A 15,945-nucleotide genomic window follows, 5' to 3' on the forward strand; every position below is an offset into this window, starting at 1 on the left:
GTTACATTTTTTTATTTTATTTTTGTGTGTGTGTGAGGAAGATTAGCCCTGAGCTAACATCTGTTGTCATTCTTCCTCTTTTTGCTGAGGAAGATTGGTCCTGGGCTAACATCTGTGCCCATCTTCCTCTACTTTATATGGGATGCCACCACAGCATGGCTTGACAAGCAGCTCGTCAGTCTGCGCCTTGGATCCAAACCTGCCAACCCTGGGATGCTGAAGTGGAGCGCACAAGCTTAACCACTACGCCACCAGGCGGGCCCCCAAAGTAATATTTTTTAGAAGATCATTTGTAATCCATGATTTTTATTTCATTCCCAATCTAGTGGCCTATTTAAATTATAACTATTATATGTATGGAAATATTTGGCACATTAAAATCAATGGAACCAATTTTAAAAAGTATATTTCTACAAAAAGGCAAGAGCATCATGGTGGAGTGAGCTTTCCTGTAAACTCTTCCCCCAATAAGATACAACAAAAGGGACAGGCAGAGATCAACAACAGACTCCTAGACAGCAAAAAGGAAGATTGGAAAGATCCACACTGCCACACATCTGAGAGTAGACGTGCTGGGGCCCTTGAGGAAGTGGGGAGAGGTAACAAGAAATCCTCTCCCTCCCCATCAGACCAGCAATCCAGGTCCATGCAGCTCCCAGAGGGGGGGGGGGTCCTCTGCAGTGAAACCGTAGCTCTTCGGGCTCTCTCAGCCAGTGGGAACTCCCACACAGAGGACTCAGAACTGCTGCAGGAGTGCCATCAACATCTGACCACCCCAGGAGAGCAGACAACGAGGGGCGAGTGAGAAGCCCCCCATGCCAGGGACCCAGCAGGCAAAAGAGAGAGCCCCCCCCGCCACCCCACATGCCCGAAACTGCAGTTCAGCCGACCAGACCAGACAGAGCAGCAGGGCCAATTGCAGCAAGCAGCTGGGGCAGAGCACAGGAGGCTCAGATTACACAGCCATTAACACGGCGGCAGCAGCAGGCAGAAACTGCAACCAGATATTCCCAGGATGAGGAAAAACAAAGTGAATACAGGAACCACAATGCAAAGGTACATGAAATCACCAGACCAGAAGGAAGATGACAAGCACCCAGAAACCAAACCTGAAGGCACGGAAATCCATAACCTAAATGACAGAGATTTCAAAATAGCTATCATAAAAAAACTCAACAAAATATAACATAACGCAGACAAACAATTCAATGAGATAAGGAGTTTCTTCACAAAAGAGATCAAAATCATAAAGAAAAACCAATCAGTACTGATGGAGATGAAGAACACAATGGAGGAGATAAAGGAGAATGTGGAATCTTTAAAGAACAGAGCTGACAATATGGAGGAAAGAACTAGCATTATAGAGGATAGGAATACAGATATGTTCCAGATGGAGGAGGACAGAGAACTGAGACTAAAAAGAAATGAAGAAAGTGTCCAAGAAATATCTGACTCTATTAGGAAATGTAACATAAGAATTATAGGTATTCCTGAGGGACAAGAGAGGGAAAGAGGAACAGAGAGCTTGTTCAAGGCAATAATAGCTGAGAACTACCCAAATCTGGGGAAGGAGCAGGAAATATCAGTAAGTGAAGCCAATAGGTCGCCTAAATATGTCAACAGACAAAGGCCCACTCCATGGCATATAGTGGTAAGGCTGGCTAAAGTCAATGACAAAGAAATAATATTAAGGGCAGCTAGACAAAAACAAAACACAATGTACAAAGGAACTCCCATCAGGCTCTCAGCGGATTTCTCAACAGAAACCTTACAGGCTAGGAGAGACTGGAATGATATATTCAAAATACCGAAAGACAAAAACTTTCAGCCAAGAATACTCTATCCAGCAAAAATATCCTTCAAATATGATGGAGAAATAGTAACTTTCCCAAATAAACAAAAGCTAATGGAGTTCGTGGCCACAAGACTCCCATTACAAGAAATATTCAAGAAGGCCCTCAGGCCTGAAAAAAAGAAGAGAAAGGGAATACAAAGCTTGGAGCAAGGAGAAAAATAGGTAGACAAAATCAGAAAAATAGTAAATCTTTACCGGAATAGGTTAACAACCACTCAAATACCAAAATCAAAGATCAAAGGAAAGAAATCACCAAAAATAAATATAACCTCATCACTGTAAACACACACCCACAACACAAGATAGAATAAGTTGTAACAAGAATGACTTAGAAAGGGAAGAGGAAAGAGATTGAATTGACTTAGTATAAGGAAATAAGAGGCCATCAGACAATGGGCTATCTCATACATAAGATTTTTTATACAAACTTCAAGGTAACCCCTAAACAAATAATGAAAACAAAATCACCTATGATAAACAAAGAGAAAACTAGAAGAGTCATAAGACAGAATAACCAAACTGAATTGGCAGCCTGAAACAAATGGGACAAGAAACAAAGGAAATGCAAAACAACCAGAAAAAGAGCAATAAAATAACGACAAGCCCCCATATATCAATAATTACAATAAATGTAAATGGACTGAACTCGTCAATCCAAAGACACAGAGTGGTGGGATGGCTTAAAAAACAAGACCCAAAAATATGCTGCCTCCAGGAAACACATCTCAGCTCTAAAGACAAGCACAGGCTCAGAGTGAAAGGAAGGAAGACTACTCCAAGCTAATGGCAAACAAAAGAAAGCAGGTGTTGCCATACTCATATCAGACAAAGTAGACTTCAAGATAAAACAGGTTAAGAGAGACAAAGAAGGGAAATATATAATGATAAAAGGGACACTCCACAAAGAAGACATATCAATTATAACTATATATGCATGAACATAGGAGCACCAAAGTACATAAAGCAACTATTAACAAACCTAAAAGGAGATATTAACAACAACACAAAAATAGTAGGGGATCTTAATATCCCACTTACACCAATGGATAGATCATCCAGACAAAAAGTCAATAAAGAAACAGTGGACTTAAATGAAAAACTGGACGAGATGGACCTAGTAGATATATACAGAGCGCTCCATCCAAAAACAGCTGACTACACATTCTTCTCAAGCACGCATGGAGCATTCTCAAAGATAGACCATATGTTGGGAAAGAAAGCAAGCCTCAATAAATTTAAGAAGATTGAAATCATAACAAGCACCTTTTCAGATCATAATGCTATGAAACTGGAAATCAATTACGAAAAAAAACTGGTAAAGTGACAAAGATGTGGAGAGTAAACAACATGCTACTGAACAACCAATGGATCATTGATGAAATTACAGGAGAAATCAAAAACTATCTGGAAACAAACGAAAACGAAAATATGCCATACCAAATCATATGGGATACAGCAAAAGTGGTCCTGAGAGGGAAACTCATAGCGATACAAGCCCACCTTAACAAACAAGAAAAAGCCCAAATAAGCAACCTTAAATTACACCTAACATAACTAGAAAAAGAAGAAAAAACAAAGCCCAGAGTCAGCAGAAGGAGAGAAATAATAAAAATCAGAGCAGAAATAAATGAAATTGAGACCAAAAAACAGTAGAAAGGATTAATGAAACAAAGAGTTGGTTCTTTCAGAAGATAAACAAAATTGACAAACCCATAGCCAGACTTACTAAGAAAAAAAGAGAAAAGACTCAAGTAAATAAAATTAGAAATGAAAGAGGAGAAATTACAACGGATACCATGGAAATACAAAAGATTATAAGAGAATACTATGAGAAATTATATGACAACAAATTGGACAATCTAGAAGAAATGGATAAATTCTTAGACTCATACAACCTCATAAAACTGAACCAAGAAGAAATGGAGAATCTGAATAGACCAATCACACGTAAAGAGATTGAAATAGTAATCAAAAACCTCCTGAAAAATAAAAGTCCAGGACCAGATGGCTTCTCCAGTGAATTTTACCAAACATTAAAAGAAGATTTAATACCCATCCTTCTCAAACTATTCCAAAAAATATAGGAAGATGGAACACTATCTAAATCATTCTACAAGGCCAACATCACCCTGATACCAAAGCCAGACAAAGACAATACAAAGAATGAAAATTACAGGCCAATATCACTGATGAACACAGATGCAGAAATCCTCAATAAAGTATTGGCAAACCGAAAACAGCAATACATTAAAAAGATCATATACCATGATCAAGTGGGATTTATACCAGGGATGCAGGGATGGTTCAACATCTGCAAATCAATCAACGTGATACACCACATCAACAAAACAGAATGAAAACCACATGGTCATCTCAATAGATGCAGAGAAGGCATTTGACAAGATATAACATCCATTTACGATAAAAACTCTCAACAAAATGGGTATAGAAGAAAAATACCTCAACATAATAAAGGCTATGTATGACAAACCCACAGCCAACATCATACTCAACGGGGAAAGGCTAAAAGCCATTCCTCTGAGAACAGGAATGAGACAAGGCTGCCCACTCTCACCACTCCTATTCAACATAGTACTGGAGGGTTTGGCCAGAGCAATTAGGCAAGAAAAAGGAATAAGGGAATCCAAATAGGCAATGAAGAAGTGCAACTCTCACTATTTGCAGATGACATGATTTTATATATAGAAAACACTAAAGAATCCATTGGAAATCTATTAGAATCAGTCAACAACTATAGCAAAGTCGCAGGTTATTAAATCAATCTACAAAAATCAGTTGATTTTCTGTATGCTAATAACAAACTAACAGAAAGAGAGCTCAAAAAGATAATACCGTTTACAATTGCATCAAGAAGAATAAAATATCTAGGAATAAATCTTACCAAGGAGCTGAAAGACCTATACAACGAAAACTACAAGACCTTATTGAAAGAAATCAATGATGACATAAAGAAATGGAAAGACATCCCATGCACACGGATTGGAAGAACAAACATAGTTAAAATGTCTATGTTACCTAAAGCAATCTACAGATTCAATGCAATCTCAACCAGAATCCCAATGACATTCTTCACAGAAATAGAAAAAAGAATACTAAAATTCATATGGGGCAACAAAAGACCCTGAATAGCTAAAGCAAACCTAAGAAAAAAGAACAAAGCTGGAGGCGTCGCAATCCCTGACTTCAAAACATACTACAAAGCAATAGTAATCAAAACAGCAGGGTATTGGTACAAAAACAGACACACAGATAAATGGAACAGAAGTGAAAGCTCAGAAATAAAACCACACATATACGGACAGCTAATTTTCAACAAAGGAGCTAAGAACATAAAATGGGGAAAAGAAAGTCTCTTCAACAAATGGTGTTGGGAAAACTGGATAGCTATATACAAAAAAATGAAAGTAGACCCTTACCTTACACCATACACAAAAATTAACTCCAAATGGATTAAAGACTTGAATGTAAGACCTGAAACTGTGAAACTTCTAGAAGAAAACACAGGCAGTACGCTCTTCGACATCAGTCTTAGCAACATCTTTTCAAACACCACGTCTGACCGGGCAAGAGAAACAATAAAAAAAATAAACAAATGGGACTACATCAAACTAAAAAGCTTCTGCACAGCAAAGGAAACCATCAACAAAACGAAAAGACAACATAGCAATTGGGAGAAGATATTTGCAAACCATACTTCTGATAAGGGCTTAATCTCCAAAATATATAAAGAACTCATGCATCTCAACAACAAAAAAACTACCAACCCAATTAAAAAATGAGCAAAAGACCTGAATAGACATTTCTCCAAAGAAGATATACAGATGGCCAACAGACACATGAAAAGATGTTCAAAATCACTAACTATAAGGGAAATGCAAATCAAAACTACAATGAGATATCACCTCACGCCCGTCAGAATGGCTATAATTAACAAGACAGGAAACAATATGTGTTGGAGAGGATGTGGAGAAAAGGGAACTCTCATACACTGCTGGTGGGAGTGCAAACTGGTGCAGCCACTATGGAAAACAGTATGGAGATTCCTCAAAAAATCAACGATTGAACTACCATATGATCCAGCTATTCCACTGCTGGGTATTTATCCAAAGAACTTGAAAACACCAATTTGCAAAGGTACATGCACCCCTGTGTTCATTGCAGCGTTATTCACAATAGCCAAGACTTGGAAGCAACCTAAGTGCCCATCAAGGGACGAATGGATAAAGAAGATGTGGTATATATACACAATGGAATACTACTCAGCCATAAGAAACAATGAAATCCAGCCATTTGTGACAACATGGATGGACATTGAGGGTATAATGCAAAGTGAAATAAGTCAGAGGGAGAAGGTCAAATACCGTATGATTTCCTTCATTAAGTAGCAGATAATAACAACAATAAACAAACACATAGGGACAGAGATTGGATTGGTGGTTACCAGAGGGGAAGGGGGGAGGGAGGAGGGTGAAAGGGATAATTCGGTACATGTGTGTGGTGACGGGTTGTAATTAGTATATGGGTGGTGAACATGATGTAATCTATGCAGAAATAGAAGTACAATGATGTACACCTGAAATTTTTACAATGTCATAAACCAATGTTACTGCAATAAACAAAAAATTAAAAAAAAATCAGAAACTGAAGGTTTTGGGTATTCTGCGACAGGAAAATAGAGATCTACAGAGTATTATCCTGCTATGTGCAGGTGACTTTATGCTAAAATATATTTTAACATGATTATTTTTAATAGAACTATTTTGTTTAGGAAAACGTGGATCAGATAATGCCCTATTTCATATCTTTAGTTTTTCTTATTCAATAATAGAACTTTAGATATACTATATATGATGTGACTAGAAAGACACTTTACTTCTGTAGTCTTCCTCATGTAGTACCTCCCTGAAGTCCAAACCCCACAAGAAAAACATCAGACAAATTTCAATTGAGGTACAGTCTGGAAAACATCTAACTAGTACTCCGGGAAACTGTCAAGGTCATCAAAAACAAGGAAAGTCTTAGAATGTCACAGATCAGAGTAGCCTAAGAGAGATAACTTAACTGTAATATGGTGTCCTGAATGGGATCCTGGAACAGAATAGGAACATTTGGTAAAAACTAAGGAAATGTGAATAAAGCGTGGCCTTTAGTTAATAATAACATTTCTACATTGGTCACTAATTGTGAGAAATGTGCCATCCTGATATAAGATGTTAATAATAGGGAAAAATGGGTTTGATAGACACAGAAACTCTACCCTCTTCAGTTTTTTGTAAATCTAAAACTATTCTAAAATTAAAAATTATTTTTGAAAAAGTCCTTCAGGATTTTAAAATATAAAGCGTCATAAATGCTATGAAGTTATATCCTAGGATAATCTGATATGTAGATAAGTCTAATGAGAATTAAAATGCCACTGAATATACAAATTAAAAAAAAGGTTTAGCAGAGACTGTCTTTCATGATTTGAGTAATCAAAAGAACAAACAAAACATAACAAAACTTTGGCTCAACATTTTGAGAAGCTATTTTTATTTGGATTGAATTCCAGTCATGACTTATGCTGATTTGAGAAGCATTAGCAGGATTCACACTTTTTTTTTTCAATTTTTCATTTCCAGTGGCTCTAAGTCTCTTGAATTTAAAAATCTGACACTAGAAGGTTTATATGTTACAACAGAGTTTTCCATTTTGTCGATGTCATCTTACGAGACTAACTGACGTTTCCTATCAACTTTTATGCCCCAAATCTGAAAAGAATAAGATCTGTGTTTTCTTTTTTCTTATAATTGATGCACTAGCATTGTTAATATCTGAACAGTCACACTGAGATTGGTCCCCTGTCCTAGTATTTACAGTTCAGTTCTGAAACCATGTGTGAGATTTACTTCAGATACTTGTGGCAAATGAAATTCTGGTTCCTTCTTCCATAATACAATCAATTTTGAAACATTTTTTCTAAATATTACCACTATGCCTGTTCCCTTCCTTATTTTTTTTTTCCCTACTGAGAAGCCAGTGTTAAAGTGTATTGTTATAATCTGAAAAAAACAATGTTGCCTTCTCCAGGTTAGATTTGGAGTATCCTAGAGAGACACTAGGCTTTATTCTAGGAACTCTGTCTTGGCAGTCTTGGATCAAGCATCATTTTTAAAATTTTAATTTCAAAAGACACTGTATTTTAGAGAAAGACCAGAATGCAGAGTTCCTTGATGACAACCTGACTTAGAAAGTTTCCTTAAGACTCTTTACAGTTAGTTACCAAAATAGAAAAGTATCTTAGACTATTGAATTCTTTCATGTTCCACAGAGCATCCTTCTATTATAAAAAAGAGTCAATTCACAACTGCGGATAAAAGCGAAGTTAAAATGAGAACATCTCTGCAATGAAGGAACTTTCCAGTTATCAACAGAAAGTGGCTGGTGAATTACAAAAGACCCTCACCACCAGATAATTATTCTATTAAATTAGCCCAAATAAACGACAAAATGATAAGGCAAATCTTGATCATGGGGTTAGTGACAGGGGCTTTGTGCAGATGCTTGAATTCAAATCTGGCCCCACCAACCACCAGGTACCCTGAGTAAGTCACTCATCTTCTCTAGGTCGCGGTTTCCTCATCTGTGAAATGAAGGTAATACTCTATCTACTTCACACAGTTGTGTGGAGGATTAAATGCTCTCATATTTTGTAAAGTGTATAGCACAGCTATTGGCACATACAAGCACCTAACAAACATTTGCTATTATTACTATGGACTTATTATTAAAACTTGACTTTAAGCTATGAAAATGAACTGTGAGGTATGACGTATTGAATAGATTTAAAGGCAATTATATAGAGTACTTCTTATAAATACTAGTCTACTACGCTGTGGTCAAAATCTATAAACATCTGAGGCTAACAGGAAAGGCATTTAAAAATAAATAAATCAAATACGTTTCTTCATCTGTAAAACAGGGGTAACAATAGCATCTGCTTAATTTCATTATTTAAACGTTGGTTATGGCATATTGTTGCTGTTATAAGGCGCATTGTTCCTACAAAATTCATGTGATGAATTCCTAACCCCCGGTACCTCAGAATGTGACCTTGTTTGGAGATAGGGTTTTTACAGACATGAGCAAATTAAAAATGAGGTCATTAGGGTGGGCCCTAATTCAATATAACTGGTGTCCTTTAGAAGGGGAATCTGAGCACAGGCATGCATACAGCGAGAATGCCATGTGAAGATAAAGCCAGTGATCAGAGATGCTTCCATAAGCTTGGAATGCCAAAAATCACCAGAAACCCACCAGAGGCTAGAGGAACAGATTCTTCCTCACAGCCCTCAGAAGGAACCAACCTTGCCAACACCTTGATCTTGGACTTCTAGCCTCCAGAAATGTGAGACCATAAATTTCTGTTGTTTGAGCCACTCAGTTGGTAGTACATTGTTATGGCAGCCCTAGCAAATGAACACACATTCTTTGAAAGTCTCCATTGTTTTATTCAACTCTTAGAGCAGGTAGATTTATGGAAAATAAATATATTAACTTCCACAGACAGTAGTACATTTAAGAACTCTATTACTTCAAAACTATTGGGCTTATAATTCTTCACTGTCAGAACAAGCATAGACAAATTCTGAGATTCATATTGGTGTCATAATAGTAATGGGAAAATTTTAGAAATAACACAACTTAGTGATGGACTCAACAAATATCCCAAGATTTCAAAATAGGAGACACTGCATGCTTCTCAAGTTGCAACTGAATAAATAAATTATTTGGATTAAAATTTAATAGGGAAGAAATTCAAAGGCAACAAAAATTTCTATATTAATTAAGCTTAATAAATTCATGTTTAATAACATATTTGACTTGTACTCAACTTGGTGCCATTTAATATTTAATTTAAATAAATTTTGTTACTTAAAATATTTTAATAACTTTTCACACAATGTCTTAATAAACTAGTTAACATTGGTTTTCACCCCCAAAGGTTAATACTGTGTTTTTGTGTTCTATGTGCCTCATACTCAGGATTTTGAATGACAGCATTTAAAATTTTGAAATGAACTCGAACTGGTCTTGATACTGCAAGAGAGGAAAAACATAATGCAGATCAAGTGATGCTTTCAAGAACATTCATTAAGAAAAGAGAATATTGATTAGCATCCTCTATTCAGTGATATAATGCTGCTTTAAAATTAATTGCATTTGTGCTGATGTAGATTCACTTAGTAACCATTTTATTTTTTATACAGCACAGCGAGATAGAATAACAAGTTTCTTTTAGTACTAGTTCTGGAAGCTTTTCATATAATATGATTGTTGCCAAGAAAATTTATTCCACTCTTTAATATTATTCATTATTCTGAATAGAAATGCATTGATCTAGCTTCAAAGGGACATTGTTAAAAGCTAAGGAAGACTGATGAAACAGGTTAAGAGGCATAGAACGTGAAGTAGACTGTAAAATACACTCTATCTACACGGTGGGGAAAAATGAAGCAGAATGGAAATAGGAAAAAAAGGAAGATAAGTAGCAGGAGAGGGTGATTGATAAAACTTTCTCTTTTTCCTGATTCCCTGAAGCCACAAGTCCCACATGATAAGCAAGCCGGGTGTCGGGGGGGAGAGAGGGTTGCAGGGTTCTGCAGCGCTGCAGCCACTATTTCCTTCTGGGCCAGGGGAACCAGTCCCCTTCACAGAGGGAGTGGCCATATGGCAGGGGCATGCTCGAGGCCGCACCCACTGCACTGCATTGCTGCTTCTGCTGTATGCACAAGAATGCAGCTTCTGCCTCTGCCTCAGTTCTGCTCATTCCCTGGGAGGCAGAGGGGGTGCTAAAGGAGTGGGTGGGGGCGTCTTGGGGGGCTGGCTCCCTGCTGCATCGCCTCTGGAGGAGCCCACGCAGCTGCTGCCACCCTTCTGGTCTGTTGAGTGGGACTGGTGACACAATTGTTACTATTATAGAAAAAAATACGGCTCATGTTTTTGCTTTAAAAATTTTTATTTGAGATATCTTTGAGAGGTTTGAATGGCAAGTAAGTAATTATTAATTGTACACAGACGTGCATTTTCTCCTGTGATTTTTTACTTCTGCGTACAATCCTATGAAGCGATTTCACGGTTCTCAATGACACAGCATAATCACAGGTACTCTTCCCGGCAAAGGTTACTCCCCACTGGTAAAACTGTGCCTGGAGACCTTTTTTTCTGTATCATTTCACCAGTGCTTTAGAATCATGGACTCTTTGAGCCGGAACAAGCTTTACAGATGATCTAACGTCTTCATTCTGTAAGTGAGTGAGCTGTGATGCAGAGGAGTGAAGGGATTTTCTCAGGTCCACCTGTGGTACCATAATGACACTGTCCCAATTACAGGGCAAAGCCTATCGTTAATTGACTTCACTATACTCTATTGGCAGAGTCTAAATGAATCCAACATCAGAACTTGCCTTCTTAATAGAGAAATTGCTTAAGTATCGCTGACAATTGGCCCATTGAATATTCGTACTTTACTTTTTTAACTAACCCAAGACCTTTAATTTAACTTCCTCCAGATCTATAATTTGACATCACTGATCCTAAAAACTTAGGTATTACAATAAGCATTGTCCCAAAAAGGAAATGAGTCTTACAAGAAATTATTCCAGAGACAACTACAAGTACCCACAACACAAGCAAACTATTTTATCAGATTATTATCACTACTGACACTGAGCAGCATAATAGAACTTGTAACAAGCTGGTAAAAAAATAATGTTTGGTAGTTAACAGGTATTTTTGAACTTTTCTGTAAGACTGAAATAAATTATATCATTCCTTATTAGAGACATCTTACTTAATATTAAATATATGCTGTAATTAAATATGTGTTCTCATGTAACGTTGGAAAAATAGAAAAGCATGTTAGTCAAGGATGGAAGCTCTAATGTTTCTTTTTAGGAAAATTATTCTTCATAAAAATGCAAAAGTACTTTCAACTATATTACTCTTAATTTTCACCACTTGTGTGCTTTAATAGATATACAGGCTTTGTCTGCATTGCATTAGCTCTAGAGTGTGACTGTAAGTTTGATTTACCATTAAATATTATATCAATAAGAATTTAAAAACTAAATTAGTATAATTCTTATCATATCAATATTAAACAGATATTACATGATATAGTTGCTCTAAATTTAGAGTAAAATACAGAGACATGTATTTAAGTAGGAGAGACACATGTATTGTCTATAAACTGCAGATGGATTTTTCTGTTATTCTAAATATTGTACGGGAACCCCAAAGCCCTTTGGGAAAAAAGTCATGAAACAAGCAGCAGTTTTGTGGCCTCTAGAAACAAAACTAAGTGTGTTGCCTATGATTTCAGAATTTGAAACTGAATTTTCACACGGCATAATCTTAATTTAGAAAATAATATTATTAAGATTTAAGACAACTATCATAGGAGGGAATGCTACTGTGTTAAAAACTACTTTAATTCTTGGCAGATGAATACAAACACCTGTGTGCTATTGAAATAAACCCACATTAAACCCTGAGCATAGACAAATAACATACCCAGGCGCTCACGCATCTGCCGCAAGTGGTGATTTTGAAATCCCCATAGAGATCTTTGATGGCACCAGTTGTGAAGAAACCTTCCACCATCAGCAAAATGCCGTACACAAAGAATGCAGCTGCGATGCCATAGATCACATACTTGAAGATGTCAATCCTGGCGGAGAAGAGACAAAGTGATTTATTTCAATAACTCTTCAAGGCGGATCTGCAACAATTGATTCTCCCATGCTCATGGTTCCTTTGGAATAAAAGCTATAGAATATTTCTGTCCATAATGGAAGTTGGATATGAAAACATGTTTGCTTTATATGCCTAATGTTTGTATGTACATTTTGTTCTGCCACTTCTAGTATTTGTTGACAACGGCTTTGCACATTTGTATGTTTCGTCCTTTTACCTCCCAGCTTCTCCCCTGGTTCACATCAACGTAGTTTTGGATAAGCAGTGAATCCCATTCCTAAAGGACTTTGCTGAAATTCATTTGATAAGTGGGACAATCATCACACAATTTCTCTAATTATGACAAAATATCAAATATAAAGATTTACTTATGTAACACTGAGTTTTTAAAACATAAAAGAGGAAAAAAGCTTTATGGTTAATGATGCGTTTATTTTTGATAAAATGGCTACCCCATATTTTTCTTATTATAAATAGTCAATCGTAACTGTGTTTTATTTCACACTTACTGTAAAGCATCACTAATATTTTCTGCTGATGATAATGTCAATAATGAAAAAATTATGGTTTTATAGATGTGATAATTTTGACAACTAAGCCTTTTAGGCAGAATCACTAATGGATATTACATGGACTTGAGCCTGAGCCAAGTTATAGCATAGTTCCACAGAGGAACGGAAAGGTATTCTCTCTTTTCTCACAATTGAGTGCCCATGTACTTAAGGGGGAGAGACACATGTATTGTCTATAAATCACACATGGATTTTTCTGTTATTCTAAACATTATATGGGAATCCCAAAGCCCTTCAGAAAGAAAAAACCATAAATTAATCAGTTTTGCTGCCTCCAGAAACAAAACTAGTTTTGTGTAGCCATGGTACGTGGAGAGGTATATGTATTAGCTCTAGTTCTGTATTTGCAGTTGTTATCCCTTTGTAAAAAAATTGTTCTTTATTTCATATTGTCAAGCTTGATTTTTACTCTCTCCTCTCATTAATTAGAGTGAGTGGAGTAGAGAGGGTGGCAGCAAATGATAGAGAGATCCTGCTGACTTTAAACAAGGGGGAAATGAGGGAACAGAAAGCTCATTCATGCTGATGGAGATTTAGAAACTCTGGATGCTATGACAATATTTTAAAAATAATACACATAATAGCATAAGTGAATTTGTTGCACATAAAATGAACGAGAAGAGCTTGCTAATGTTCAGTGTACCAGAGCAATTTTTTAGTGACTGATTTCCACTGTCTGAAAAATCTAAATATTGCACGATTCTCTTTGTCAAGGGGAACGATGCAGATGATGTTAATTGTGTAAGCCTGTCATGCATGTGAAAGAATCTGAGGATGTCAACTCACAGATCTAATTTGACATCATAAATACTTTAAAGAGTTTGGTTTAATGGACTTTTCCATAAAATTTTTAGGTTAAAAATGACATATTTTAAAATATATTTGTAGATAATTTCAAATTTACAAAAAAATTTGCAGAAAATGAATAGTACAAAGAAAAATTGTACATCCTTTATCTATTTTATAACATTTTACCTCATTTACCTTACTGTTTTCTTGTGTTTCTCTTTCTCTCTCTTTCTGGATAATTACATCTGAACATAGACATATTTTCCACAGTACAGTTAACAACTTCAGAAAATAGAACTTTGATATAATACTGTGTCAAATCTATTATTTTTATTCCAATTTTATCATTGGACTGACCCAATGATAAACTTTATGGCTTCTCCCTAACCAATATGGGATCCAGTCTAGGGGTTAGTGTTGCATTTATTTGCCATGTATCTTTTTTTTTTTTAAGAGGTTCAGTCTCCTTTTTTTTTTTTTTTTTTTTTTTTGAGTAAGACTGGCCCTGAGCTAACATCTGTTGCCAATCTTCTTCCTTTTTACCTTTTATCTCCCCAAAGCCCCAGTGGATAGTAGTACATCATAGTTGTACATCCTTCCAGTTACTCTATGTGGGATGCCGCCTCAGCAAGGCTTGATGAGTGCTTGCGTAGGTCTGCACCCGGAATCTGAACCCGCAAACCCCAGGCCGCCAAAGCAGAGCGCGCAAACTTAACCACTGCGCCGCCAGGGCGGCCCCTGCCATGTCTCTCTAGTGTCCTTTAATCCAGAACATTCCCACAGCCTTTCTTTGTCTTTATGACATTACCATTATTGAGGAATGCAACGCCACTCCCTCCTTATTAAATAGAATGCTCTTCCTTTTGAGTGTGTCTGATGTTTCCTCATGATTAGATTCAGATTACTCATTCTTGGCTAGAATAGCCTATAGGTGATATTCTGTTCATCTGCCCCTCAGTAGTTATGCTGATTTTGATCAGCTCGTCAAGATGATGTCTCATTTCTGTCCTGGCTTCTGAGTTTGTCTCTCTCAAAACTCCCCTGGCCTCTCTCTCATAAGGATACATGTTATTGCATTTAGGGCCCACCTGAACGTTCCAGGATAAGCTTCTCCTCTCAAGATCTTTAACTTCATCACAATTTACACCACATAAGGTAAAATCCACTCTTTGTCAAATAAGGTAATATCCATAGGTTTCCAGGGTTAAGAAGTGAATACATTTGGAGGGAAGCATTTTTTTAACCTACCATAGTAGAAGAAGCCAGGTGAGTAATGGCAGCAACTTGGAGCATTAGAATACATAGAAGCTGAAAGGAAAAGCATCTTTCTAGGTTCAAAGAAGGGACTAGAGCCCATTTCCATACGACCTAAAATAAATGCACACACACACACACACACACACACACACACACAATCTTTTACTGATTGTTTTCACTTCAATCTATAAGTTATTTAGTAAAATTGCTATGTTTCCTAATAAACTCTTGAAAATAGGAATAAATGGATGTTTTCATTTATATATAAACATCACAACTCTAAACCCAAAATATTACCCAATGAGGCATTCACACTAAAGTCAGGAACAAGAAAATCAAGGATAATCTCTGCTTCTATTTAACATTATTCTGGATGTATTTGCCGATTCAATTAGATTAGGGAAAATTATCAGGGACATAAGAATTGGAAAACAGGAAATAAAACTACCTCTATTTGCGGATGACATGATGGTGTACCTGGAAAATCTTAGAGAATCAGTGATAAAATTAATTCAAATAATAAGAGAACTCAGCAAGGTAGCAGGATATAAAATTTACATGCAAAAATCAATAGCATTTATGTAGACAAATAATAACCAGTTTGAAGAGGTACTAGGAAAATTTGATTTACAGTGGCCACAAAAGGTTAAATAATAAACTTAACAAGAAATGCTCAAAATTTACATGAATTAAACTGCAAAATACCTCTGAAAG

At 36.5% G+C, this 15,945-nt stretch overlaps 1 protein-coding gene across 3 annotated transcripts in view; it reads right to left on the minus strand.

The window, feature by feature from the left end:
* The window catches only part of GPM6A (glycoprotein M6A), a 323,217-nt gene that overhangs the window by 24,985 nt on the left and 282,287 nt on the right, over nt 1-15,945 (minus strand). For all 3 annotated transcript variants that reach the window (XM_087418312.1, XM_014786228.2, XM_087418313.1), the window contains exon 3: nt 12,431-12,587. In XM_087418312.1, the coding sequence (XP_087274438.1) occupies nt 12,431-12,587 (157 nt within the window). The remainder of the gene's footprint in view (nt 1-12,430; nt 12,588-15,945) is intronic.

This window comes from Ceratotherium simum, chromosome 28 (assembly GCF_057802395.1).
Source record: "Ceratotherium simum simum isolate JZ-2026a chromosome 28, ASM5780239v1, whole genome shotgun sequence".
Classification (NCBI taxonomy): domain Eukaryota; kingdom Metazoa; phylum Chordata; class Mammalia; order Perissodactyla; family Rhinocerotidae; genus Ceratotherium; species Ceratotherium simum.